This window comes from Ursus americanus, chromosome 34 (genome assembly GCF_024610735.1).
Source record: "Ursus americanus isolate L20-20 chromosome 34, mUrsAme1.1.p, whole genome shotgun sequence".
In the NCBI taxonomy this organism is placed as follows: Eukaryota; Metazoa; Chordata; class Mammalia; order Carnivora; family Ursidae; genus Ursus; species Ursus americanus.
Genome location: NC_142160.1, coordinates 3,368,977 through 3,395,101, shown reverse-complemented (window position 1 = coordinate 3,395,101; position 26,125 = coordinate 3,368,977). Strand labels below are relative to the sequence as shown.

At 54.1% G+C, this 26,125-nt stretch overlaps 1 protein-coding gene across 3 annotated transcripts in view; it reads right to left on the bottom strand.

Annotated features, from left to right (window-relative positions):
• The window catches only part of SYK (spleen associated tyrosine kinase), a 75,156-nt gene that overhangs the window by 14,821 nt on the left and 34,210 nt on the right, over positions 1–26,125 (bottom strand). For 2 of the 3 annotated variants that reach the window (XM_045772409.2, XM_045772410.2), the window contains exons 3-9: positions 25,106–25,266; positions 12,798–12,936; positions 10,492–10,573; positions 10,097–10,146; positions 8,450–8,518; positions 1,577–1,664; positions 142–319 (exon numbers count right to left, since the gene is read on the bottom strand). In XM_045772409.2, the coding sequence (XP_045628365.1) occupies positions 142–319; positions 1,577–1,664; positions 8,450–8,518; positions 10,097–10,146; positions 10,492–10,573; positions 12,798–12,936; positions 25,106–25,266 (767 nt within the window). The remainder of the gene's footprint in view (positions 1–141; positions 320–1,576; positions 1,665–8,449; positions 8,519–10,096; positions 10,147–10,491; positions 10,574–12,797; positions 12,937–25,105; positions 25,267–26,125) is intronic. The other variant, XM_045772411.2, reaches the window with a different exon arrangement.

Below are 26,125 nucleotides of genomic sequence, written 5' to 3'. Positions count from 1 at the left end.
TACACCGTTAACACAGGATTCAGCCGTGCAGGGTTAGGTTTTGTGTTTGGGACTAAATGCCCAGGATGCATGTAGTGTGGTGGTTTCTAGAACGTCAGCTCGAGCGAGAATGAGCCGTGAGGCGGTGCAGCCACGACTTACTTTTTCATCTGGTAGTAGCCCTTCTTCACGGTCCCGAAGTTCCCAGAGCCCAGCTCACTGTCCTCCAGGGTCAGCAGCTTGCGGTCCAGGTAGACCTCCTTGGGCCTGATCTCCTCGGGGTCGGCGTAGGGGCTTTCGTACACCTCGGTGTCCATGGGCATGGCTTCTCTCTGCGCGTCTGCAGTGCGGTCAAGAAACACAGACCCTGGGGCTGGGTCCCTGCTGAAAATCCCTTCGTCTCCCGCTCCTGCTCCTATGTCACACCTCACCTTTCCAGACCTTGGTCACCCTGGACAGTCACCGTGCCAGTGAGCACTCAGGGCACGGTCTCTTCCGGTTTGTTAGGGGGCAGCAAAAAGCCCCTCATCCCCAAGGGACTCGACCCCGTCCTTGCACGAATGTGCACAGAGGTGAGGATGGGGAAGGCCTCCCTACTGGATGGCTTTACACTGTCTGAAAATTCTGACGCTCCTTCTATTGAGGGGCGAAGTCTATGCCACCATCCCCCCCCCGGTGGCTTCCGTCACTGTGTCAACCAACAGAACACATTGGAAGTGACACTGGTGACAGAGTCACCGAGGTTATAAAGGACTGTGCACCCTCTCCACACCGTGGGCTGGAAAGCTGGCTGTGGAGCGTCAGACACCTGCTGCCTGGACGCCTTCCATGCTGTGAGAAAGCCCGAGCCAGCCTCGAGGGGAGACCGATGGAGAGGCCCGTGGACGTGGAGACAGAGATGCTGGCCAGCCCTGTGCTCCGGCCTCCCTGCGGCCTCCCCCGCGGCCCAGCCTGGCCCAAACTCCCGACCCGTAGGACGTAACTGAATGTCAGCTGTCATTTTAAGCGACTACATTTGGGGGTCGTTTTTGTAGCAATAAACAGACCAAGTTCACCAATTAAAATATAACCCGGAGTCACACGGAGAACCCCAGGAGGCCCTGCCGAGGTCCCGCTGCTGACAAGTCTGGTCGAGGGCTACGGGCTTCGTGGACGGTGTATCTCCCTGAAACGCACACTCTCGTGGTTCCAGAGTCATTGCGATTCTCTAAGCACATCTAGAATCCCAGGGACCCAGCCATTGATTCAGTCCTGCCCAGCCACGCGCTCCCACCCGCTCCGCTGAAACGTCCTGCACGCACACGCACACCTCCGCAAAGACCCGATCTCGGACACGCGCACGTGGTGTGCCATCAGCGCGATGATGAGCCATCGTGAGGCTGCAACACGGACGCTCACTTGCAGTGGCCTCGGAGACCACGTCAGGCACCAGAGCGCCGCGGGGCACAGACAGGGGACCTCTGCTACCCGTCCCCCAGCTGCACCTGCTAAGCCGTGGTGCGGGGCTGAGTCAGCGAGCCCGCTCGGTAGCTCGCGTGACCGCCAGGCGGCGCTGCTGTGCCGAGAATGGCCGGGGACGTAACCGTGCGTGTCTCACCTCTGTCCGTGGCCCAGGGCCCCCGGTCTGGCTCATAAGGATTGAAGGTCACGGAGCTCTCGGGCCGGTTCCCTGTGGACGAGGAGGCCTGAAGCACACAGAGGACAGAGGGTCACTTTCCTTCGTCGATGCACCGTGGAACCGATCTGCACAATGACTTTTGTTTTCAATAATCACATTTCGACTTATGCGGAGAAGACAAGGAAAGCATCATGGAGAGAGACAGAAAAAACCACCATGGCTTATCTCATTCTTCGGGCGACTGCTTGGACCCCGTGGGGGCTAGACGGAGCTCTGGTCCCTGCGGTTCAAGGGGCTGCAAGGTCTCAGAGGGGCCCTGCTCACAGGCCCTTTCAAATCCCATTTCCACCTACACACGCCCCCTGGGATTCCTTTTCCTCTGTCAACCCTTTCCGTTCAATTTTATGTCATGTGAAGTTACGTAAGAGGAAACACAGTATCCACCAGCTGCCTGCCCCACTCCCTGACTCCAAAGTGTCGACGGGGTCCTGGTTCCCTCCGAACTTCCATGGAGATCAAGCTCCACGGACAGGACGCCGGAGGGCACCTTCCTGATGAATGATCTGATCTCCATTCGTATACATGATGAAGTAACGGGGTGGGGAGGCTCTCCTCCCTACAGCCCTACCACCTTTCCCTTTTGAAAGTCTCTCTCGAGTCTTCCTGGCCTGCCTTCGCCCCCTCCACTTAACACAGGGTATTCCTACTACGTTTGGTTTGTGGGGAAAAAAATCACAACTCAGACCTTTGTTTGTTTTGGTGTAGCTGACTAGAAGGGTCACCGAGCCGTCCGCCTTAGCAGGGCCCAAACACTGGCCACGAAGACATGAGACGCTGCCCGGGTTTGGAGCAACATAAAGACACAGAGACGTCAAGCTTCACTGGACATGGTGACATGTTCGCAGCACACACAGGGTCCTCGTCTGCCTTCCTGACGTCCCAGGCCCAGGAACCAGAAGGACAATAATGGAGTCACAAGGCACCTCGGCCACCACCTGTCTCCAAAACCTGGACCTCCTTCTTCTGCCGAGTGCCACCAAGCATCTGCTCACAGCACAAAGTCCCTGATGACTGGGCTACGGGACGTCCGCTCTTCCGTCAGCACATGGCGCTCGCTGCACTTCTCCGCCTCTCTCTGCGGTCCTATCACGTTCCTGCCACAGCCACAGGAGGGGCTGTGACGTAGCAGGAGTAAAAACAGCCTAAGGCCCATGGGCGCAGTCGTGCCCTCACTGCATCTGAACGTTTCCTTGTCCGCCAGAGCTCAAAAAAAATGTGGCAAGCACACACTGACATGTGAGTGAATGAATGAATGAATGTGAATGTATGAATGGGGTTAGTGTCTTGGAACTGGGAGATGGGAAGTGTAAGTCAGTGTGATTTAGAAATGAGTGATCTCTCCAGTCTTTGCACTAACGGAGGGAAATAGGCGTGGATAATCCCACATGACGACCCATCTCTTTCAAAAACTGGCCTGTGATTACAGGACGATTGGATGTCCTGTGAGCCCACTTCTCATTTAGGAGATAATTACCCTGGCTCGACAGAACGGTCCTCGGAGAGACTGGGAATCCCAAGGCCTCCCATCAACCCTCTGTTCAGCTACAATCAAACTCCAAGGTGGAAATAGTATCCAATTTTTTAAAAGCCTTTTTTAAGGTTCAGATACACAATCGTTTCAAGGTCTCTGATCTTCCCTGCAAGCAGGAATCTCTGAGATCCAAAGACACGACCTCAGGACGCCAGGGCCGGCTGTCACGGGCAAGAAGAGACACCAGCACCCTCCTGCGGACCCTGAGACCTGCCCTGTGCCCACCGAGGACAGGCTACCCCAGGGCTGCTGCAATGCCCTGAGCGAATGCTCTGCCGAAGCAGCAGGACTTCACCAATGGAGCCAGAATGCGATGACCTGCCGTTGGAAGCCCGTGGGGAGACTTCTCAGGCAGAGGTGGGAGTGCACAAAAGAGTGACAAAGACACCAGGGCCTCAAGAGTGAGTGAGAGCTGCTGGTGCTGGACACGCGGAGCCGTAGTGCACTCCGGTGGGCCGCGCGGTGCTCACCCCTCGTCGGCCGGGCCTACGGATAAGGAGACGGGCTGGGGTCTCCCTCGGAAGGTCACGCCGACCCCATGCCATTACGAGCCTTCCCAGCCTGGCCGAGTCCCTCAGTAACCACATCTGCTCCCTGTCCGGGCCCCTGTGTCACCTCGCCGGGACAGAGGTTGGCACGACCCTCGGGAGAATGGGAGATTTTCTGTTGTGCCAGTCAACAGGGCGGGGGTGACGTTATGATGACGGTGAAGTTACGAAGCACAATTCCGTCTCTCCTAGAGTGTTCGATGGATGTGCCGCTTAGCAGAACCACACCGAACACCCTCTGGGATCCAATGCTCAGTTGAAGAGAATTTGGAGACTTTGCAAAGAATGATGCTAAATTACAAACGTACTGATTAGCGTTAAAACTTAATGAAAAACACATTGCTGGCCTATTATAGCATCTGCCGTTATTCTGCTTTATATTGGATGATTTATTCTGCCCTAATCAATACCATCACCTTTTCCGCCTAGAGAATAAGGCGTCAATGGAATGTGAGCAGCTGCATTTTTTTCCCATTTTCGTGGCTTGTCAAACCCGCAGGCCACCACTAGATGGCACTAGCTCCCTTCCTGGGCTCCCTCCCCAAGACCAGGTGGTCCTTGTTAAGTTCTATAAATTGAGGTAAAAACAGGGCACTCCACAGTCATTAAAAATAAGACCAAATTAGGTCTTAAACTGTGATCCCTGATCTCTCACTGGCCAGGCTTAACTGCAAACTGAAATGTGTTCCTAATATCGAAGGAAAACTTTAAAATAGACCCGCCCTTGAGTTTTTATTATGGAGGGCAGGGAAGAGTAACATTCGCTACTTGACTTCATTTATACTTTTAAGGACGGAAGTATTCCCAGCCTCTAAGGAAAATTTTAAAATAGACCTGCCCTTAAGGTTTTATTATGAAATCTCTAATATCTAATTAGCAATCCTCTTCAAGTCAAAACATACTTTTCAGTAACTACCCACGTGCTAGAATTAATTCAAGTTCTGACATGTCGTTTTTGTGTCTGAATTATTAAAAAAAAAAACAACTATGTATGTATGCTGATCGAATTAACAAACTCAAGAAAGTCATTTGCACCTTATCTAAACAGATGGGATATCTGACATAATTCCTGTAACTCCTTTCTCGTGACTGCTTAATTAATACATAATTCCTCTGCTATTTGTGAAAACATAAACACCAGCTCTCCTAAAGTATTTCTGATGAGCAATTAAACTAAATTTAATCCATAACTTAAATCACGCAATCCTTCTTTGTTGATTTTTTTGGTACGTGTGAAAATTCAACACATATTTCAAAGTTGTTATAATTTTAAATAGGCAACAGCTTTTTTTTTTTTGCCAGAAAAGTATATTCATAGTATTAATCAGATTCATTACTTTCTAATATGTAATTCTCTTTTTAAAAAATTGATGAAATTTGAGAGGTACGAATTTAAAAAGGCACATCGGGGTTTATGGTGGAATGTGAGTCTCCTTGACACCCCTGTTTCGTGCTCCCACAGTAAGTACTGTTACCGCTGTGGTTCTGTATTTCCTCCAGAATATTTTACATTCTATCAGCACACATCCGTTATTTGTAAATAACACTGGGCTTTGGAAATAATCCTAGACCTCAGCTGCCTCTCACCCGATGAATTTTATTGTAACTGGTTTGTTTCCCAATGACAGACTTCTCATTTGTTTCCAGACATTGTCAGTTACACAGTGCCGGAATAAACACTTTCGTAGACACAGACACACAGGAATACCACACACCTAGAGACAAAATTGCAGTTAAGGAGCCGTATGTGGTTTTACGTTGGACGGATGCTGTGCACTTGCCTTCCTTGGAGGCCGCATCATATCACACTTCTCCAGCCAAGTGTGGGAGGGCTTACTCACCACACCCTCACTGCACATCCTGTCGCTTTTTATTTGGGTCCATTTCACAGATGGACGTAACAGGGCACCTAGTTTTCACTTGCATTTCTCTTATTATGAAATGGAACAGATTTTCCTATGTTTACGTTTTCCTACATTTTTTTCCTATTTATTTCTGTTCTACTACAAACTACCTACTGACATCCTCTGCCATTTGCCTGTTAGTTTAAACTTTTATTGACTTACGGAATTTCTTTATATATTCAGGATCTTAACCTTGCATGTGTATCATCATGACTGATACTTACTCCCAGTTTATTATCTCCTTTGATGATAGTTCTTTATCTTTAGGTAGTCTTGCTGGTATACTGGTAGCGTAGGAAAAAGAGACATGCTCTCCTTTAGCGTAAGCATCGACTACGTGTTTTCTGGGTGTTTCCTTAGTCACTGCGAGTGATGCAAGCTGGCTTCAGCCTGCTTGGGACAGTGATGGGGTGGTGGCGAGCCTTGTCTCCTCGCCAGGCGGGGTTACTGTTTCCTGGCATTTTGATGTGTCCACGTGGCTAGCCTGAGCGCTGGTCCTCCATGATGGAGTCAAATTGTCATCTCGCTACTGCTGTGGAGGGATTCTGCAGATATAACTAAAATCCTAATTAGTCGGTTTAAATTGGGGGATTATCCTGGGTGGGCCTGGCTTAATCAGTCGAGAGTCCTTTGGGGAGAGCTGTGGCTTTCCCAAGAGAGAGAAAGAGAGAAAGAGAGAAAGGTGGAGGGTATATTGACCCCTGGCTGTGGACAACAACCTCAGCCATGCCCGAGAGGTTCCACCCTGCTCCAATCTGCCCTTCCTGACGGTCTGCCCCACAGAGACGGGATTTGCTTAGTCGGCCCCTATAAATGCTTAAAGCAAGTCCTTGTGATCAACCTGTTATGCATGTGTGGGTGCATGCCTGTAGAGATGTGTGTGTGTAGAAATAGGTAGGTGTACGTGTGGCATATATGTACCTAGATCAGCGTGTGCGTGTGTCTGTTTGCACACAAATCTCTAAGTGGTCGTGCTCCCTGAAGGAGCCCTGCATGCTGCACTTAGAGCCACAGAACTAAGACGCGCAGGACGTGGTCGCACACGGTGAGCCCGCCCATGTCTGGGACCGCACGTGGGTGGGGGGCTGCGCGCTGGCACATCACAAAGGGAATAATGAAAACGTAAGCGGTGTGGCCCACTCTACAGGGCTTCCTCCGCGGCTGCCGCGCAGGCCCTGGGCGTGGAGGGGCCACGGAAGCTGGCGAGTGAGGGGTTCTAGGCACCGTGGAGGCCGCACGTCCTGCCCTGAGATGTTCTATGAAACGCTTGATGCCGCGTTCGGTTAAACACTCCTGCATCTTGTGTTTGACGGCCAAACCACGGTCGCGAAGTCACTAATTTGAACTAAATTTGTAATTACAGCCTCGAAAAGGTGACTGTTGATAGAAATGCACCCAGCATCAGAAAATGCTTTGTATCACCGCGGCCTATGGGCGCCATCTGCCCTATTTCCTGTGGGGCTACGGGCCTGTGAGACACAGTCCTGGCGGCCACGTGGAGCCCTCTCCCAAGGGAAGGGGCACATGCCGACGGGGGTCCTGGGCCACGCGGGCCGGAGAGTTTTGTCTTGGACATTGACCTCCTCAGGGCCACGGCCTCAATCACCTACTGGTCCTGGTGGCTTCAAGCAAACACCAAGTGGTGGGACAAAGGGGCACCGGACATAGAGAATGTGTCACCTTGACAATCTGGTCACTGACTCCTAACACGCCAGCCCTGGCGCGGGCAGCCCTGACTTCAGCTCCCCCAAAGCCCTGCCACATCCTAGCTGAGGTTCCACGAGCTGGTCCACACCGCCTGGCCACGTGACATTCAAACAGTCTGCCACTCCGTTCCGTCTACCAGAGAACTTGCCCTTCGACCATCACATTCAACTCTCTTCTCTGATCTATGGCCAACAAGACTGGGGGAACCCAGCGTGTGACTGCCCACCTGGAAAATTCTTCCTAAATAAAATCTCAGGGATCTATGCTTTTGATTTCTGTTGTTCCTAGCAAGTACTTTCGGCAACGTGCATCATGAGTTGATGCCCAACTGTGTGGTTGAAATGTTGGGAAAAAAATACCAACTGGTATGAAAATGGAAAGACTTATGAACAAAAGAATCAACTCTCTACCACCAATGAAAACAGTACAAAGGAAAAAAAAGCAACCACACATATATGTGTGTGTGTGTGTGTGTGTGCACAGAGATGGTTCATTAGAAGTAAAAATCATTAAAAACTCTTTGATTTTCCCCTTACAATTCAATCAACGCCAAAGACAAAAATGCATCCCTGGCCAACGTGAACGGCTCCTGAAGAGACAAGGCACGTCTAACCCTCGAATTCCACGCCTGTCTTTGTACGAGTGGCATTCAAGATGGCGCTGGCCATCTACAGCCTCGATGCGGGTGTCGTGGGCCTCGGTCGCCACGCGATAAACAGCCTGAGGAGCCCCTTGTGCAGCCCCCACAACACCTCAGCACCCCTCCCATCAGCACGAACTTCACAGAATCAACCACCATGCTCTGCAACCTGTGATTTTGGCAACAAACCACTTGGCCGGCTCGCGGAAGATTCTCGGCCGTGAGGCTCCCACCTCCCACGCCGACCCGGGGACGTCCAAGCGCACACGGAGCAGGGAGCGCAGGCTGGCGGGGGCGGACCGGGCGGCGGGGACCAGCACCCACATGGAAAGCGCGGCGAGCACCCGGGCGCGGGCTGCCCCCGGGGCCACGCACGGCAGGCGGAGAGCACAGCAGCGCAGGGGCGGGGGTTGCGGGTCAGCCCCACCACTTAGGGGCAGCAAGCGGGGGACCCTCGAGCACCTTTCTGTGGCCGGGCTTTGGGAAGGAGTAGGATTTGATTCTGGAGATTATCGCGCCCGCTGACCACGTCTAGAAACCATAACGGCAAAGAGGGAGAGTCAGTGTCTCAGAAAGCAACACACGGCCCGCTATTTCTCGTTGCTCTGCGGTTACACTGCCGACCCCACCACGCTCGGCTGCAGGGACGCCGCTGGCAACGCTTGAACTTTAGGGACGCTTCAGGGTAAGCCCGCCACCTGAGCAGAAGGAGCTGGAAAAATACTTCGGTTAATACTTTCCGTGGAAAGCTACAGAATCAGGGCTGTCCCGTTAAGTAGCCCGTCTCATACAGATTACTAAGTCACGAACACCGCAAATCACTCTAAAGACACTCGAAGTAAGCCTGCGCCCAGTTGTGTTACTTCTTCCGGGTGCTGGTTCCCTGGCGTTTGTGCAAATTCCTTGATTCGGACACGTAGGGCATGCGCGTTTTTCCTGTATGCATTGAGATACGGTCCATAAAAGCATTTTCCGAAATATCTCATTTTGGAAGCTCCTGGGTGAGGCACGGCTGCGGCTGGGTCTTGGCACCCCGTAAGAGTTCTCAGCCCTAAGCCCTCACCCACCTGGGAGGGGGAGCTCTCCGCCTCATGGGGCATCTACGGGCCAGCAGACCCCCAGGCCCCGGAGCCACATAAAGGCTAAAATAGAGTGATGACTCCACACACGGGCTGTATTTTAGACGATGGCACCGAAGTTCACTGGTATTTTAGCAAATTCCGAAGCCCCTCCCCCCATCTGCTGACAGGGTCACCCTCCCCCGCCCGAGCCTCCCTGCTCGAATGTGGGTGCAGCTCGTGGGCTGCCAGCCCGCCTTCCTGTGGGCAGAAAGGACACTCCGCTTTCTGCTGATTCTGTATTTTAAGGGTTAATAGACAATGAGGGAGACACGGAGCACACAGCTCAGGACGGGGCTTTTTACACTTTATAGATGGCATTCAAGGACACCAAAGTCCACGCCGAGATCCCGAAAAGGAGCAGGACCCAATTCCTCCCATGAATATTGATCTGTGTGTCCGTTTGGAATAGTCTGGAGAGAGGAGAGAGGCGGACTTCTCCCTTTAGGGGCGTGTGTCGGGCAAGCCCACCTGGAGACGTGGGACAGGTCCCGTTCTCACCTCTTGCTGACGCGGAGGGAAGAGTGCGTTCTGGCCTTCTCTAGAGGCTTCCCTTATCTGATGCTGCTGAGTTTCCCATCCCCACCCCAGCCTCCTCCGCTGAGCTACCGTCAAACCAGCTCTCCAGAAAGGTCTCGACTTCTGGGAACGATGATCTAACCGAGAGAGCCGGGCGGGCAAGCTCAGTGAGACACCTTGCACCACAGACTCACGCCAGCGACCGTGTGCACGGGCTCCTGGGTCCCGCACATCCCTTCCCAAAGCCTCCGGGAGGCATATTTCTGATTTAGCCCCAGGCGTCCCGGTCTAACCTACGAGGAAATGAACTCAGCTGGCCTGGACCGGGAAGGAGGCCGATTCCAGTGGGCGCTCCCTGGCCCCCGGTTATCAAGCACCGCAGGAGCAACAATTCTGCCCCCCGTGCGCTCCCCCCATGCTTCTCCTGGTGCTGGCTGCAGCCGCTCCACCGCGCCCAGCTCTCGGCACTTACCGCAGGGTGGGCACCTGGCAGGGGCGCGCGGGCTCCAAAGTTGATGTTTCCTGGGTGGGAAGAGTGTGGACAGTGATGGCTGAATCTCGACACCCAGAGGCCCCCTCCTCCCCGGTGCAGACCTCTCAGCCTGACCGTCAGCCGGCCCTGCCCAGGAAGCAGTTTCTCCTTCTCCTCCTCCACTCCGCGTCCTCACCCGTGCGATTAGAACTAACCCGCTTTCTCCAGTTAAGGCTATCGGCTACAGTGTGACTAACGGAGTGACCCGACCCCATCTTTTGTCAACCGGTAAAAACAAGGCCTCATCCCACCCGGATCCAGGACAGGCGGACTGTAAGGCCAGGCTGATCACCGTCAAGGTCCCGGACACGGAGGCTCCAAGGTCAGGGGCTCACCTGTCTGCCCGCCAATTTTCTGGCACGGAACTGTAAGAACTCTCAACAGCCCGTCCGGTTTGTAAGAGTAATGCTCCACGAGCTGAAAGGGAAGAAGGAAAGGGCCGTAAACCAGAGGCAGGAAATGGGGAAATCCTGCCTGGAGTGGGCACCTGAAGTGTGACCCGAGGCCGCCCCGAAACAACAAAACATGCTTCCTCGGGAGGCCATCCTGGTCCCTCCTCACGTCTCTCCCACCCCACACTCACATCCTGGACTGGAGTCCACTCACCGCCTCTGCTCTGGACGTTGCCCTACTCTCCCAGCACCCCTCCATCCGTCCGTCCACCCCTCCCTCTGTCCATCCACCTCTCCATCCTTCCACCCCTCCCTCCTTCCCTTCTTCCCTCCCTCCCTTCCTTTTTTGGTATCAAATTCCATTTATTTGTTTATTTCTCCTACATCTGTGTGATGTACGCCAATACTTATTCCTTCACGTAGTCATTCAACAAACACACTGGGCCCCAAGACAGGACCAAAGGCAAACAAAGGTGAATGAGACACATTTCCTACCCCTGAGGCGCTTCCCTTCCTGATGGAGGGGCAAGTAAAGGAATACCAATATGCTATTAATTACTAATTCCTGCTGTACGGGGGTTGTGGGCAACGGCTTCGGAGGGACCAAGTCACTCAGCCCAAGACTTTCAGGGAGAAGACAGCAGAGCTGGGACAGGGGGAAGGGGGCCTTCTGTTGACAGATCGTGGCCATCCTTGGCTAAGGGCTCCCGGAATATTGTGACCCATGATGTCCAATTGGTCCATTAAAAATTAATTAATGGCAAGTAGATTTATTTATACGTCATCAAAACTGCACAGTAAGAAGACAGTCTTGCTATTTCACATTTTCTTACAGACATTTCCTCTTCGGATGACCTAGAATCTTCATAACTCATATCTGGTATCTCTTCCTTGTCTGTTTATTGGTACATCTGCAGTTAAGGACCCTGCTCCTGAATCTTCTCTCCTCTCAACACTTACTTGCTTGGGTGAATCTTTGTTGAATGAAAAAAAATATATCTATTATTATTTTTTTAAGTGGGCCCCACACCCAAGGTGGGCTTGAACTCATGACCCTGAGATCGAGAGTCACCTGCTGTACCCACTGAGCCAGCCAGGCACCCCTGCATGAATACACTATCTTTCCAGGAAGCATGGTCTTCGTTAAGTTGTCTTCTGTTATGGTGAGATCTACCCTCCAAGCCGACGTTGCAGGGTGACCAGCCCTGACACGCTTCTGGACTAGACACGGGGCTCTGCCTGCTCCGATGGGTCCAATAACGTGCTCTCGGGCTGGCGCGATCGGGGTCCCTAAGGCAGGGAGGCATCCCGTCCAGCTCTCCAGTGTCACTCGAATATCCTGCGGTTGCCGACAACGTGCCGGACGAGGGTGCCCGGAGGTGGGCATACCTATGAGGATACCCTCTCCAGCAGGGGGTAGCAAACTTTTTCTGGAATGGGCCAGACGGCGATATTTTAGGCTTGGATACCCAGTTGCACAATCCCTTACTTTTTTTTTTTTTTTAAAGACTCCTTCGAAGTGAAAAAAACACTTTTTCAAGAACTACACAAACACAGGCCGGGGGCCAGGCTGGGTTCGGGGTTTGCTGACCCTCCAAAGTCAGGAATTCCACCGAGGGCAGCAAGGCCCGACTCTCAGAGAAACAGCAAAACTGCACTGCTGAGCCCAGCTGTTTGTAGGATGAGGTAGTGCGCACAGCACGGCCACGGCCACGGCCACGTGCGGCTGTGACGCACGTGACATAAGCAGCGTGGGCCCACCTCGGCCCAGAGGAAAGTGTGGCGGCGTCCGTTCCCTGTTCTTCATTCCCTACGTGCCTCCCGAATTAGGGGCTCTTTGGGGGGTTTCCTAACAGTGGGGTCAAGAATAAACCCTTTTTCAGACCAGAGCTGAAAAAACCCTGAGCACGCGCAGGCCGTGCTGACCTACTTTCTAAGTCGCCTTAATTTCACAGAGATTCCTCCTGCAGCGAGCAAGGCACCTGGCCCCGGATACGCAGTTTGGAACACAGGCAGGAATGCTTCCAGCCCCGCAGCCGGGCCTCCTGTGCACCTGGGAGCACAGCTCTCCGTGGGCACCTCCGTGGTGTGCCCAGCTGAGTGGCCTGGGCCTTCTGAGCCTTGTCCACCTGCCACCCTGTCCCCCCCGCCGGGGCTTCAAGGCACCTGAGGGTTGAAAGGAGCCCTGACTGGGCGGGTCGGGGACAGGGACCCAGGTGGGCTTTCTCCTTCGTGACGACGGCCCCTACCTGCCAGAGCGTGTCGAACTTCTTCCCGTCGGGGATGGAGAGCTTCCCGGTTTTGTCCTTGTCGATGCGATAGTGCAGCACCTTCCCCTCGTGCAGCAGGCACAGGGCGTAAGACCCGTTGTCGTTCCTGTCCCTGATCCTACGAGACAGGAGACCGCGCCTGACACCCACGCCTGCCCCGCGCGCAGCAGCGGCCCTTCCCCACCCGCGGTCAAGGGCTTTGCCTGCCTGTCCACACAGGCCCAGCTGGCAGGTCCTCGACCCTGGCCGCTCACGACGAGGAAATGCTGCGGTGGCAGGTGGGTCACTGCCGCGGCCCAGCTGGACCCCTGGGTGAAGAGCGGGCGAATCTCACTGGAGCGGCCACGCAGTCAGGCCACCAGCACAGGGGACCCACAGGACACGGAGAGTCTCTGCACGCACCTCTCTTCCCGAGGTCACCGTCCCAGAAGCTGCCGCCCCACCGGCTGCCCGGGGTGCGGACTGGGGTGTCTGGTAAGCTTTTTACTTAGGCACTTCCAGACCACAGATGGAGGGGGTGAGGGTCCCCAGTCCCCAGGGCACTTCTGCACCCCCTCACGCTCTCCCAGTGCATGGAGTGCAGGATGGAGCTGGGATTTAGAATGCTGTCCCATAGGACAGTGTCACCTGATGTCACAGGGAGAGGAAAGTACCATGTACAGTGGGGTACAGAACAGGAAGCAAGGCCAGGGTGGCCCTGGGCTGTGCTGACCCCCAGGCTGCATGGCATTTCCACGTTTTGGGAACATTCCTGATGCCTCCTCCAGGTGGCAAGAAATCACACCCCTGAGACGGACTTTGGAAACAGATGTATCCACGCTGTCCTCGCCTGTGGATTCATCTCCAAAGGCTGCCTGAGACTGAGGGCTGAGCTCGCTTGTGTGGGACTGGAACTCTGTTTTAAGCATAAATTTCCCAGGACGTCTGGGCGGCTCAGTCAGTGAAGCGTCTGCCTTTGGCTCAGGTCATGATCCCAGGGTCCTGGGATCGAGTCCCCGCTCAGCAGGGAGCCTTCTTCTCCCTCTCCCTCTGCCTGCCTCTCCCTCTCCCTCTGCCTGCCGCTCCCCCTGCTTGTGCTCGCTCGCTCTCTCTCTGTCAAATAAATAAGTAAAATTTAAAAAAAAAATAAGAATAAATTTCCCGTGGGGTCGTGCTCGGCTGTGCACGGTGTACGGGTTCCCTCCACAGCCCACTGCTCCGGCAGCTGGTGCGGTTGGACGGACATGCCCAGACCCTCCGCGTCCTCGGCACGGCCGCTTCTGAAACCTTCTGCACTGTGAAAACAGCTCCTTCCTCCCAACCCAACCAAGCCGCCAGCACCCCAGGCGTGAACCCATCTTCACAGTCCCACGGCCGGTGAAGGCCTGTTGCCTGCTGTCAAAATAAAAAACAACCATGCGGAAAAGGTAAAACCTATTTTCACAGGGGAGGAGAGCTCAGTCTATTTATAGGACGCTGTCATAATGTGGAATGTGGGACTATTCATGTTTCGTTTACTTCCTAAGTGTAGTGCCCCCCACAAAGGATAGTTCGGAGGGACAGAGAACCACGTAAAAGGAATACGGGGCATTAAGCATTTACGCCCATGCGTATGATAGGTGACCACGGGAGAATGTTATCCATGGGCCATTCCAAAATATCATTCTCCTTGATTTACAGTCTTTCCCCTCTTTGATCTCAGGGTCTTGGAAACAAGGAAAGGGGTCCAACTCTGAGAAACAAACTGAGGGCTTCAGAGGGGAGGGGGGTGGGGGAATGGGATAGGCTGGTGATGGGTAGTAAGGAGGGCACGTATTGCAGGTGCACTGGGTGTTATACGCAACTAATGAATCATGGAACTTTACATCAGAAACCGGGGATATACTGTATGGTGACTAACATAATATAATAAAAAATCATTAAAAAAAAGGGGGGGGGGTCCAAACTCTGGTTTTCTGAATTCATGCCTACATCCCACCACTCCATCTCACCTTAGCCTTCATCGACCTTGTCTTGTTAAAACTGAGACCGAGGATTACAGATTGCCCAGTAAGCTCACACAATCACCTCCTCAGAAATCTGAAAAAAGGGCCAAGTAAGACCACAGTGGAAATACCCTTGCACGCCCTTCACACCAGTGAAAATTGAAAAGGCTGCTAATACTAAGTGTTGCCGGAGAGCAGGGTGACCGGTCCCTCTGCTCTGCTGCTGGGAGTGTGAGTCTGACCGTTTCAGGGGACGGGTTGGAACTCTCTACGGAGATCACAGCTGTTCAGTCCTGGTGAGGCAGAAAGCCACTAGATATCTACATCTTTTTCTGCATCTTTTGTAAGATGCACAACATTTACGTCCTCCGCACCCTGAAAGTATGCTGGCGTGTTCACCAGCAGCTTTATCTGTGATCGCCGGAACCCTGACACAACCTACCAGCTCCCCGCCAGCAGAACGCGTGCATAAATGCTGGGGCATCCATGGGACGGAATATCACAGGACACCCAGACGGACAAACAGCAGCGGCACAAAACACAGGCCACTCTCACGGGCGTCGAACGCAGGCCACGATTCCATCTGCACAGGTTCCCAAACAGGCGAAAGCAAATGGTTTGTGTAGAGACGTACACCTAGGTCCTAGGTGATAAAACCAAAAAAGAAGAAAAAAACCCGAAGGGTCCGCGGACATGAGAATCCAGGAAGTGGTGTCCTGGAGGTGTGAGTGGGGCGGGCGTCCCGCGAGGGGGCCTCTTGCTGCCTCCACCCTGTGGCCGTTCGCCTTGTGAGGGGTCCGGAATCCACACCCTATGGAGTGACGCATTCCTTCACACGTGTTAGACTTCACGGCAAAAAGGGATAAAAAGAGATCTGGTGCACAGCGGACAGAGAGCGTGTCTTGCTTCTGGACAAGTGATGTCTGCAAAGGCGCACCCCTCCTTCGGGACCTCCCAGCCCGGACACGGGTCCTGGAGGGGAGTCTGGTATCCCCACGCCGGGTCCATACTGCACGAAGGCCACAGGGCTCTTCATCGGGCTGGACTGACAGCCACTGTCAGTGAACCTTCCAGTCGTGGGATGCTGGCAGCGACCGGGGAGCGCGCTCCGTGGACAACAGGCCTGCTGCCTTGCAGCCCCCACCAGCTGGCAGGAAACGAGGGCAGAGAAGGGAAACCCACAGGCCCAGCCTCTGTGGGTGGCAAAGACCAGAGCCCTGGTGACATTAACGGCCAGCCACTGTGAAGTGTCTGCTGGCTTCAGGCGGCTCCCGGCTGGGCTGTTTTTAGTCCAACGCACTTGGAAGACAGCCGGGCAAGCCGAGTGAGCCCCTCCTTCTGGCCCCTCCTGCTTCTCCGAGAGCTCCGTGCGCCCCAGCACAGCCACCACACAGATCCCCGCGAGGGCAAGGTATAATAATCTTCCAGCTCCTCTCTCCTCCCTCCTCGCTCGGCTCAGCTGGCCTCAGGGATGTTCACGGAAGCCCTCGGGTACTTCCTCCCCGTGAGTCTCTTGGAAGAAACAAGCTCACAACACATTTGTGTTTTGCTATCACGGAGTGAGGGATTTCCGTGCTGTAGACGGTGGCTAGGCTGTGACGTCGTGCCAACTGGCCGTCAGGCCCCCTCGATGCTGAAAGCACGGCGACTCTCCCGGGTCAGAAGGCAGGGGAGCCCCCCTGCCGCCCTGGGTGGAGGCCTCGGGCTCACGCCTTGCACCTCACAGTTGCCAAAGCACTTGGGCCAGTGGGGTGGGGGAGCGTTCGTCCTGCCAGCCCCGGCCTGGAGGAGCTGAACCCCTTGTCCACCCCCCCATGGTCTTCTAGGTCGGAGAGACTGTGTGCTGGTGAGGCCCGGGCCCTGGCGGAGAAGGGAGGACCTGGGTGGTGGAGGGACTCTTGAGCCCCCGCCCCCCATGTCCTGAGACACTGGGTTGCATCTGCTGCAGACAGAACACAAGAGCAGGGCACAGCCCCACCACGCTGGCGTTCTCACTGTCCTGTGTGTTGTTTCCATGGCAGCACAGCGCGTGGCTGGCCGGAAGGGAAGGAGGGCTGGGATGGTGGGGACAATCACTGTGGCTGGGGTGGGCCGTATGGATAGACGGCGAGGGTTTCCCCCGGGCCTGCCCCTCCTGTCCAGGGTGCACGCTGTCCTGCGTGGGGCGTCGGGCCAGGCCTTGGCCAACCATCTGCGGAACGGTGGCTTCTGGAGAGCAGAGCTGGAGGGCCTGGAGGGAGTTCTGTGAGTGGCAACCCGATGCAGGAGGCCTACTGAATCACGAAAGACAAAAGAAAACACACCTTCTAGGCACCGTTGCCTTGCACCACAGCAAAAGGAGGCACGTGCACATTCCATGCAAAGTGGAATCAGCACAGAACACGGGTCCCCACCTGAGGTCTTTGTCTCTCCCTTTGCTCTAGTCCATGAGGCAGAACTCGGTCATACTCCCTTTCGTCCAGCTTCACAGGGGGCCTCGGTCACATCGACGAGCTGACACTGACATCAGTCCACGACCCCCTTGAACTCTTTTCAGACAGGCCGTGCCTCGACACTGACTGGACCCACAGAACCACACATGTCAGAAACATGGCGTCCTCCGAGCGGTGATGGCGCCGACGGCCCTGGGCGTTCATTGTGGCACGTGAGACTCAGGGCTGCCACGTGCAATCTCACGCATCAGTGAACAAGGTAAGGGCTTTTCTAAACCCACGCTTTGCTTTTGAAATTTAAGTATATAACAAAAAGGGACTTGAAACTTGAGCAGGGGAAAGTGAAGAGAAAATAAGAAAAAAAAAATGTGAGTTTGGTCTCAGGGAAACACCAACATCAGTGCTGCAGTGGACAGGGGCGGCGTCCTGGCCAGCAGGTGGGCCCCAGGACCTGAGCCCCTGAGAGTCCTGCCTAAAGCAGGACGTGGAGAAGTTCTCTCCGACTCTGGAAGATCACGTTCCCAACATCGGACACTCAGGATTCCCATGGGCACATGCCAATCAAACATGAGCCCGAAAAGCTCACGAAGACCTAAGCAAGCATGAGTCATGAGAACGAGGGGAGGGAGGGAAAGAGCGAAGGAGACAGGGGTTTGTGCCCCTGAGGACTTTCCAGTCATCAATCGCTGGAAGACCAGTTGACCACATGGAAGTGTTCAAGGAAACAGAAGCTGGCGTCACGTATGCGACTGGGTGGTAAGATACTCTCAGCGTGCCCAGGAATCTCTGAGAATATCTCTAACAAACACCACCACAAACTGAACAGCTAGACGTTAAAAAGGAGATGTCATTGGTGGGGAAGAAAATCAGTGCTTGAGCTTAAAAGCAGATTAGACACAGATGGAGGGACATTTAGTGAACCGGAAGACAGCTCCGAAGACATCACGCAGTTCAGCACGCAGAGAAAATACGGGACGACATACGGGATGGATTAGGAAGGCCTACTACGTGTTTAATAGGAGCCTCTGAAGGAATACACGGTAAGAAAGAAAGAGAGTAATGTTTGAGGAAAAATCGTGAATACTCTCCAGAAATGATGAAAGAAACCAACCCACCGTCGCAGGGAATACGGACCCATCGCCTGGACCATCTCCGGAACAACTCAGGTGAAACATCAGTTTCCTTCCCCATCCCACACTGCGTGGTCTGAGCTCAGAGAGGCACACGGAATCGTCTAAATCACATTTGCTCCTTGTTCACAGGGAACATGAGCGTGTCTCCTGACAAGCTATCCCCGTGTCTCTGACGAATGTACCGTACCGTGAATATGTATTTTCTCAATGGCAATGACCTGTACTTGCATTGAAGAACATTACCGATACCTACCTCCAAAGCGAGGCCTCCACCGGCCATGCAGTCTACCTGGGGGGCGGGAGTGGGGAAGGAGCAGAGCCCTGGGGAAAGGTACTAATATTCAAGGGCGACAGGCAGGACGTCTGGTATCCCCATGCCGGGTCCATACAACATGAAGGCCACGGGGCTCTGATGGGCGCACCCCTGATTCTGCCTGGACTGACAGCCACCGTCACTGAACATTCTCGTCCCCAGTTGTGCACAGAATCCTATACACCTTCCCTGGGCCCTCCACACATGCTGTTCACTGCCCAGCCCCCACGGAGCCAGGAACGGGAGAGGCATGAGTGCGCGTGTGCACGGGTATGTAGGGGAGGGAGAGCAAGGGAAGGGTGTAGTATGATGGAGAAGGGCAGGGGAGGGGCGGGAAGAGAAAGGAGAAAGGCAGAAATAACAGAAGCGTCACACTCTACCTGGAAATGCTAATAAAGTGGGATGATTCCGATGAAAGTGTTTGTTTCTCCCAGAAAGGGACAGGGGAGGAATGTCAGGGGCACCTGAATTTCGCATGCAAGTCACTTAAGAGCATGTCACATGGCGATTCGCTGTTCCAGGGCGGCTGGAAAGGGGTCTGGAGGACAAGCTGCTCTCCTACTTGGCACCTGCTCGGAGGCCGCCGTTCAGATGAGGAGGGGCTTCCTGTCCCGTCTGCCTGCTTGTCACTCCAGCGTCCGCTCCTGGCCAGCCCACGCTCGGGTCATGGTGTTGACCCCCAAGACTCCGCACCGACACTTCCAGCTGCCCCTTTGCACTTTTTTCCTTCTGCATTAAGTCTCTTCTCCTCACCGCTCAGGGCACATTTAAATGTCCCTTTCCCCGCCGAGACCCTGCTGTGAGCACTGGGGTTCCACCGTGAAGAGGTGGCCAGCATCCCTGCACTAATGGCATTCAGAACAAGTGGGACTGAGGGACAGAAATAAAATCAAGAGCATCCTGGGTGTCGACAGTGTCATGAGCTCTCATGGGATGACCATGATGGGTGGACACTTAGCAGTACGTACGTCTGACCCAGACATCCGCCCCAGCCTGCAAGCATGGTGAGCTGGGGGCCAGAGTCTGTCCTGTTTGTCACAGTCCCCCGGCCCCTCTCACAATGCCTGGCACATATCTGGCAGAATGCAAGATTATTTTGCCGAATGAATGACAACTTGCTCAGCTTCTCTCTTTAAACAGCATGCCTCTAAATTCAGTGAACATGGCGTTGGTGACTTACTGGTGTGATGAGTCTTTTGACAAATCTGAAATACTATCTTTTCTTTGTAACCTTAATTCAGGGAACCCCCATCTGTGTCCTGTAAAGGTCACCCTGAAGTTTCTCTTGGCTCTGTAAGAATTGCAAGGACTTTAAGCCACACACGAGCAAATATTTATCTGGGGACCAATCGCAAAGAAAGTGATAATTCCACTATTTTTTTTTCTTTTGCAGGATATGGAACTTTCGGAGTGTTTTCATTCTAAGATATGTTATGTGACAAAGCAAAGGGCACCGCACAGGGCACACCAGGAGCCGCGATGTGCACTTGGAGACGCGTGCATGCACGCGGGCTGACCTGCCCCATCTGCAGCACAGCCCATCCTGCCCACGCGGGGCCCAGCACTGCGGTCGCACAGCCTCAGGGATCTGTACGGTCCGTAAGTGATACTTAATCACAGCCAAAGACCACTCTTTCCTCTGCTCCAACTTCCTTTCCCAAAGTCGACAATGATCCTGAAAATGTGTGTGCATCACTACCAACGAGTGGTGAACCCAGAGGAAGGACTGTGTTTTCTTTTCTCCATACACAGGAAATAATATCACTACATTATTGGCCATGGAAGAGGCAAATGTTATAGTCGGAAAATGTAGAAAATAAAAGATACTATTGAGAAGGGAAAAGATTACATTACTGTTTTCTAAATTTTTATGTTTGCCCTATTTCCCAGCTTAAAAAAATTGTAATATATTGCAATTCTTTTCTTATTCCAAAAAATACATTTTGTACCTAACTTTACATTTTTTAAAAAGAGGGTCTCCAAACTGTGCATGCTTTGGACTCCACCAATCCTGGGTCCTTCCTTTGGGGGAGGGGAATACGTAAATTTTGGAAAATAAGTTGTTCACCTCTTCTAACAAATTGATTTTTCAGTTACACCTGAGCTGTGACTAATTTCTCCAAGTGGCTAACCGTGTCACCGTGGGAGGCTTCAGAGAGCCGGGGGGCTGCCCCCCCAGCAGAGCCCTGGTCCCTGGGGTCATCAGGAAGACAGAGCTTGACTCCTACCTGCAGGACCACGGCTGGAGGGGCACCGGGGGGAGGGGGGCCCTGTCCTCACGTGTGGCCGGCCAGACCCCAGACACGCACAGGTGTCTTAGTCAAAATACCAGCTTATGCGCTGACATCTCTTTCTCACGGCCTAGAGGCCAGAGTCCGAGATGAAAGTCCAGTTGATTCTGTGTCTGGTGAGAGCCCGATCCTGGCCGGTCGGTGCCACCGTCCGGCTGCACGCTCACAGGGCCAGGCCCCGGTGCGTGCACACACGGAGACCCCCAGCCTCTTCCTCCCCAGAGGGCACTAACCCGTCATGGCCCACCCTCACGACCTCCTCTAACCCCACCCACCTTCAGAGGCCCACCTCCAAACACTGCTGCACTGGCTAGGGTTCACCATATGAATTTGGGGAGCACATAAACATTCAGCCCGAGACAGCAGGTGATGAATAATCATCTCTAGAAACACGGCAGATGATGGCCCACCAGGGTGTCTGTAGACCCACACTGTCCGTCTCTGCCGTAAAGAGCTTTTACGCTCACACCCTTTATTCTTCAAGCGTAGTTCGAAGACCAGGCTCTCATCTCCTACTTACCTGACAACCTCGGGCAGCCTCCCTTGTGCCTAAGTCCCCCTTTAGAAAATCAAGGATTTACACCCACGAGCACTAAGGTCCCTACTGGCCCAAGTGTTCTGCCTTCGCACACGGATGTCACACTGTGATTCATGAGGAGAGAAAACTGGCCGGGAGTTGACCGGCGTCCCCCAGACGCGCCCCGGCTTGGTGGCTGGAGTGTCTGGGATTTTCTCCTGCATCTTGAGCTGTACTGGTGAAGATTCATAACCTCACGCACACCTCACACGTTTCGAAACATGCTGATTTCTCATCCGTGTCTCTACCGGCAGCAGGAGCCTGTGTTTTCCCAAGAGGGGTCTTGCCACACTGAACCGTAATGTAAATCAGAGGTTCCAGAATGAACTCTTGCACTTCCCCATTTGACCCTCCATGTTGTCCTTCCTTGGCCTCTGCTGCCTGTTGCTTCAACCCCGACCCAGCTCGTACACAGAGTCCCCAATTCACGATCCGTGTCGTCTTGTGATTTTTCAAGATTTTTCACAACTTTATGGCAGTGGAGAGAAAGTGGTATGAATTCAGTAGAAACCATACGTTAGACTCTGAACGTGGATCTTCTCCTGGGCCGGCGATGTGCGTAGACACGGTCCTCTCCGCGATGCTGGGCAGGGCAGCCGCAGCCCCAGGCAGCCACGCCATCGGGAGGGTGGGCGACGCACCATTCCGTCACTTTGCGCACAGCATTTCATAAATCACAGGAGACGGTCAACACCTGGCTATCAGATAAGCTTCGCGTCGATGATTCAGCCCAACCGTAGGCTCACGGTAAGTGTCCGAGCGCATTCACGGTGGGCTAGGCTCAGCCGTGCTATCTGTTCAGTAGCCTAGGGGTATCGAATACATTTTTGACTTAAAACGGTATTTTCCACTACTCGGGGTTTATCAGGACATAACCCCGTCACACGGCGAGGAGGGTCTGTATTTACTGTCTACAAAGTGCTAGACATATCGCAGAGCACACTGCCGTGCATTAAATTATCTGAAATCCAGTCCGTGGCGCCCGGCATTCAGAGCCACGAAAATGAGGTTCTGTTTCTGTACCTGGGAGCCTCCCTGGCTCTTAGCATTCTGCCAGGTGCTCTGGGGGGCCCCAGGGAGGGCAGGCTGGCCTTGGCGGGTCTCAGATGGGATTGTGCCATGAACAAGTCCTGATCCAGGCAGTGGGGACGGATCGGGGGGTGGGGAGCAAGCAGCACGATGCTGACTGCAGCCAGACCGTGTCCTAGACCAGCTGGGAAGAGACCAGTGTAGGAAACCAGCAACGCAGACCGAGAAGCTCAGCCCCACATGGGGCAAATCAAGCCGCCCGAAATCCTGAAGCACGTGCCAGGGACAGCAGAGGACGCGGAGGAGCTGTGCACACAACGAGGGCACGTCTGCAGGGAAGAGACCCAGAGCCCTGGTCTCGACCAGAGCCAGGTGCACAGAGCACCGTGCAGGGCCACATGGCACAGGGTCATGGAGCAGGGCCACACGGTAGGGCCACAGAGCAGGGCCACAGCACAGGGCCACGCAGAGAGCCACGCACCAGCCCCCACACCACTCTGTCTTCCAACAAGCATCACGCACAGCTCCTGCGCTTAGGCACGAGAAGGCGGAGGCCCTGAAATCTGCAGAAAAACGAACATCTCACTTTGGTGCAAGTGAGTCTGAACACACACCGTGTGGCCTCCGAGCACACTCACTCTGGCACCTTTGCACGGACTCTCCCACACCCAGCAGACGGGTCCCACTGAACTGCAGCCAACTCTGCCCTAACCCTTTGCTGAGGGTGCACGGACTGGCCGCTGTGCCCACCAGCCCTCCGAGGCCTGCTCCGCCCACGGCGCACGCTGTTCCCGCCGGCGGCTCCCCACGGCTTCAGGTCTCTGCTCGAGCGTCTCCCTGAAGCAAGGCCCCTCGTCTCAGCACCAAACAGACCCAAATGCCCCCCCACCCCAGAGTATGCTCCATCCCTTTGCTTCTGCGCACCAGCCTCCTGTACGGCGTCTGTTCAGTTCCTCAGCGTCCGTTCCTCCCGCTGGGATATGCCAGCTCAGAGTCACATGGTCATGCAGCTCCGTCTCTCACGCGCGGATGGTGCCAGCACTCACCACAACTGCGGGTTCCGCTGGACGCTGGCTCACGGACGGGTAAGCCGGCCCCCATGACTGGGAAATAGGCAGGAAGGACATTCTGCAGGAAAGCATGCATGAGGCGTGAGAACGCTCCGGGGAAGGAGCCCGCAGCTGAGCCCTTGGCCATCCCGGGGTGCCTCGTGTGAGCGGGGAGCAGGCAGCCGGCTCTGGCTGTTCCCCACAGCTGTTCCCCAGCAGGCCTGGGAGCAGGCGTCTGAACCAGCCAGCAGGCGAGGCCTCACTCACTCTTCGGATGAGACCACTTGGGGCTGACTTCACGCACCAAGATGCTAAGAGCACGGTCCCGTGACATTTGTGTGGCAGTTATTCCTGAGAAGACGGTAAAAGTCCGAACCTCGGGGAAATGCATAGACAGGTGCCACACACGGAAAAACAGTCTCCCCTGCAGGATTTCTGCCAGAAGCTGCCACCGTGCGCACTGAAGCCCCACCCCAGTGCCCACTGCGTGCCAACCCGGCTACTCCGTTCTTATTTTCAGAGTCACTTTTAAAAGAAGAGCTCGTGTTTAAGATCATTTTTCAAACAAAAGATATGATGGTAAAATCTGAAAGAAATTCTTTTAATAGAGGATACTCAGCAAAAACATTCTATTTCCAGAAGAGTTTACAAAGTCCACTGGTGTGACTCCACGTGTCTGACCGTGGGGCTAAGTGCCGTTTGTAAGTGTCCAAGGTGACAGTGGAATGACTGTCCCCTGAGGCACCCAGCTCACACCTCTGGAGGGTCACTGAGCACTGACAAAATGAGCGTGCCCCCACCAGCCGCCCCCGGGTGTTGGGTCGGCCCCAGCACCCGGGGGGATACGGCTGACACCCGCCTAAGACAGCCGTGTGCTGTCTGCAACCGCTGAGCCCACCCCAAGGTGGCCTGCGTCCCCAGGATCTCGAGCACTGAGGTCTAGCGGTCGCTCGGTGACACCGAACAGAACTGAGGGTGCACACGTCATTTCTGAGTTTGTAAGGCTGACGTCCCCAACCCTGCTTGTGACCAAACCCATCACAGGAAACCGCTCCAATGCCAGCACATTTTCTTTGATATCTGCCCTCCTGGTGTTTAGTTCCTAGTGACACAAGAGAAGTAAAGCCCGAGACCTTGGGGGCTGTGAGTGAACACGCCGCAGTGTTTCCACTTCCCGAGGGGAGCCCCAGATAACATTAGGCATCTTGTCTTTGCCACGAAAAGCAAAACAGGTGGCGAAGTAACATATCTTTAAATGTTATGTCCCTCAGCACCCAACACGAGTGTTCGCTTTGGGGTCGGACTGGGCAGAACTCACACTGAGATACAAGGGATGGCTCCGGGAACATTTCTACGGCTGGCCCACGTGCGTGTTGTCACATGACGGCACGTGAGCCTTCCCCGGGCCACGTGGGCTCCCGTAACGGGGAAGCTGAGTTACCTGCACTGTCCCAATGGGCCCGGCAGCAGGATGTGAGGGGAAAAGACACCGTACTTACAAAAATTTTCCGTTTGTCTTGGATCCTATCATGACAATTTGCTCAGATTCAACCCGTGAGATTTTCCCGTGGAACCAGGGCATTTTCTCGTGGGCCGTGGTGGCGATCAGCTTCTCCAGCTGAGGCTTCTGGCTGATGATGGCCTGCTCCAGAGCCTGACCCTGCACGAGAAGGGAGCAGAGCGGTACTAAGTAAAAATGAGAAAAAGACACAGAAGTCACTTCTAATCTGTCCCAAGTCCTGACGTGATTCATTCACTATAAATAAAACCATAAGATCCTTATATATGATTTAAGCACCTTCGAGTATATATATATATATATATATATATGTAACAATGCAGATTTTAGAGGTTGGCCTTTTGAAGCCAGACGGGGCTTTAGAAACCATATGGCACCATTCCCGAGGTCCAGAGACCAGGCCTCCTGCCCCCCCATGGATCGATGGCTCTGCATCAGACCCCGAACCCCCTGCCCCCGACAGCGCAGAAGCCCCAGGGGCACCACAACGGAGACACGGTTTTCCCGACTGCCCCGCGAGGCCTCCTCCCAGCTCTCACCCTCTGCTGCCTGTACCTGCAGGAGATGTGGCCACAGGGCACAGAGGACTCGACCTGTGACAACGTGGAAAACAAAACTGGGAGGGGCTGACAGCCGGGGGAGTTCCCTTCCCGACCGCGCTTCGTGGGAGAGACAAAGGTATTCTCCGCAGCGGTAAATGAAGACCCCAACCCCGCTCTGGGTCATTGGAAGTTATAAAGAGGACAAGAAGGAAAAATAAAAATATAATGAATCCAAACAAGGGAAGGGTGTGTCCGTTCCTACACAACATTCTGGAAAAGGCAACACTGTAGGGACAGAAAGCAGGAGGGGGGCTCCTGGGGGCTGCGGTGGGGGCAACATATCTTGATTGCAAAATCATAGAACTTTATGCCTAAAAAGCTTAAGTTTACCATGTATAAATTACAACTTCAAAAATCTGACTTGTCTGACTTTAAAAACGCAACAAGATGGTCTAAGC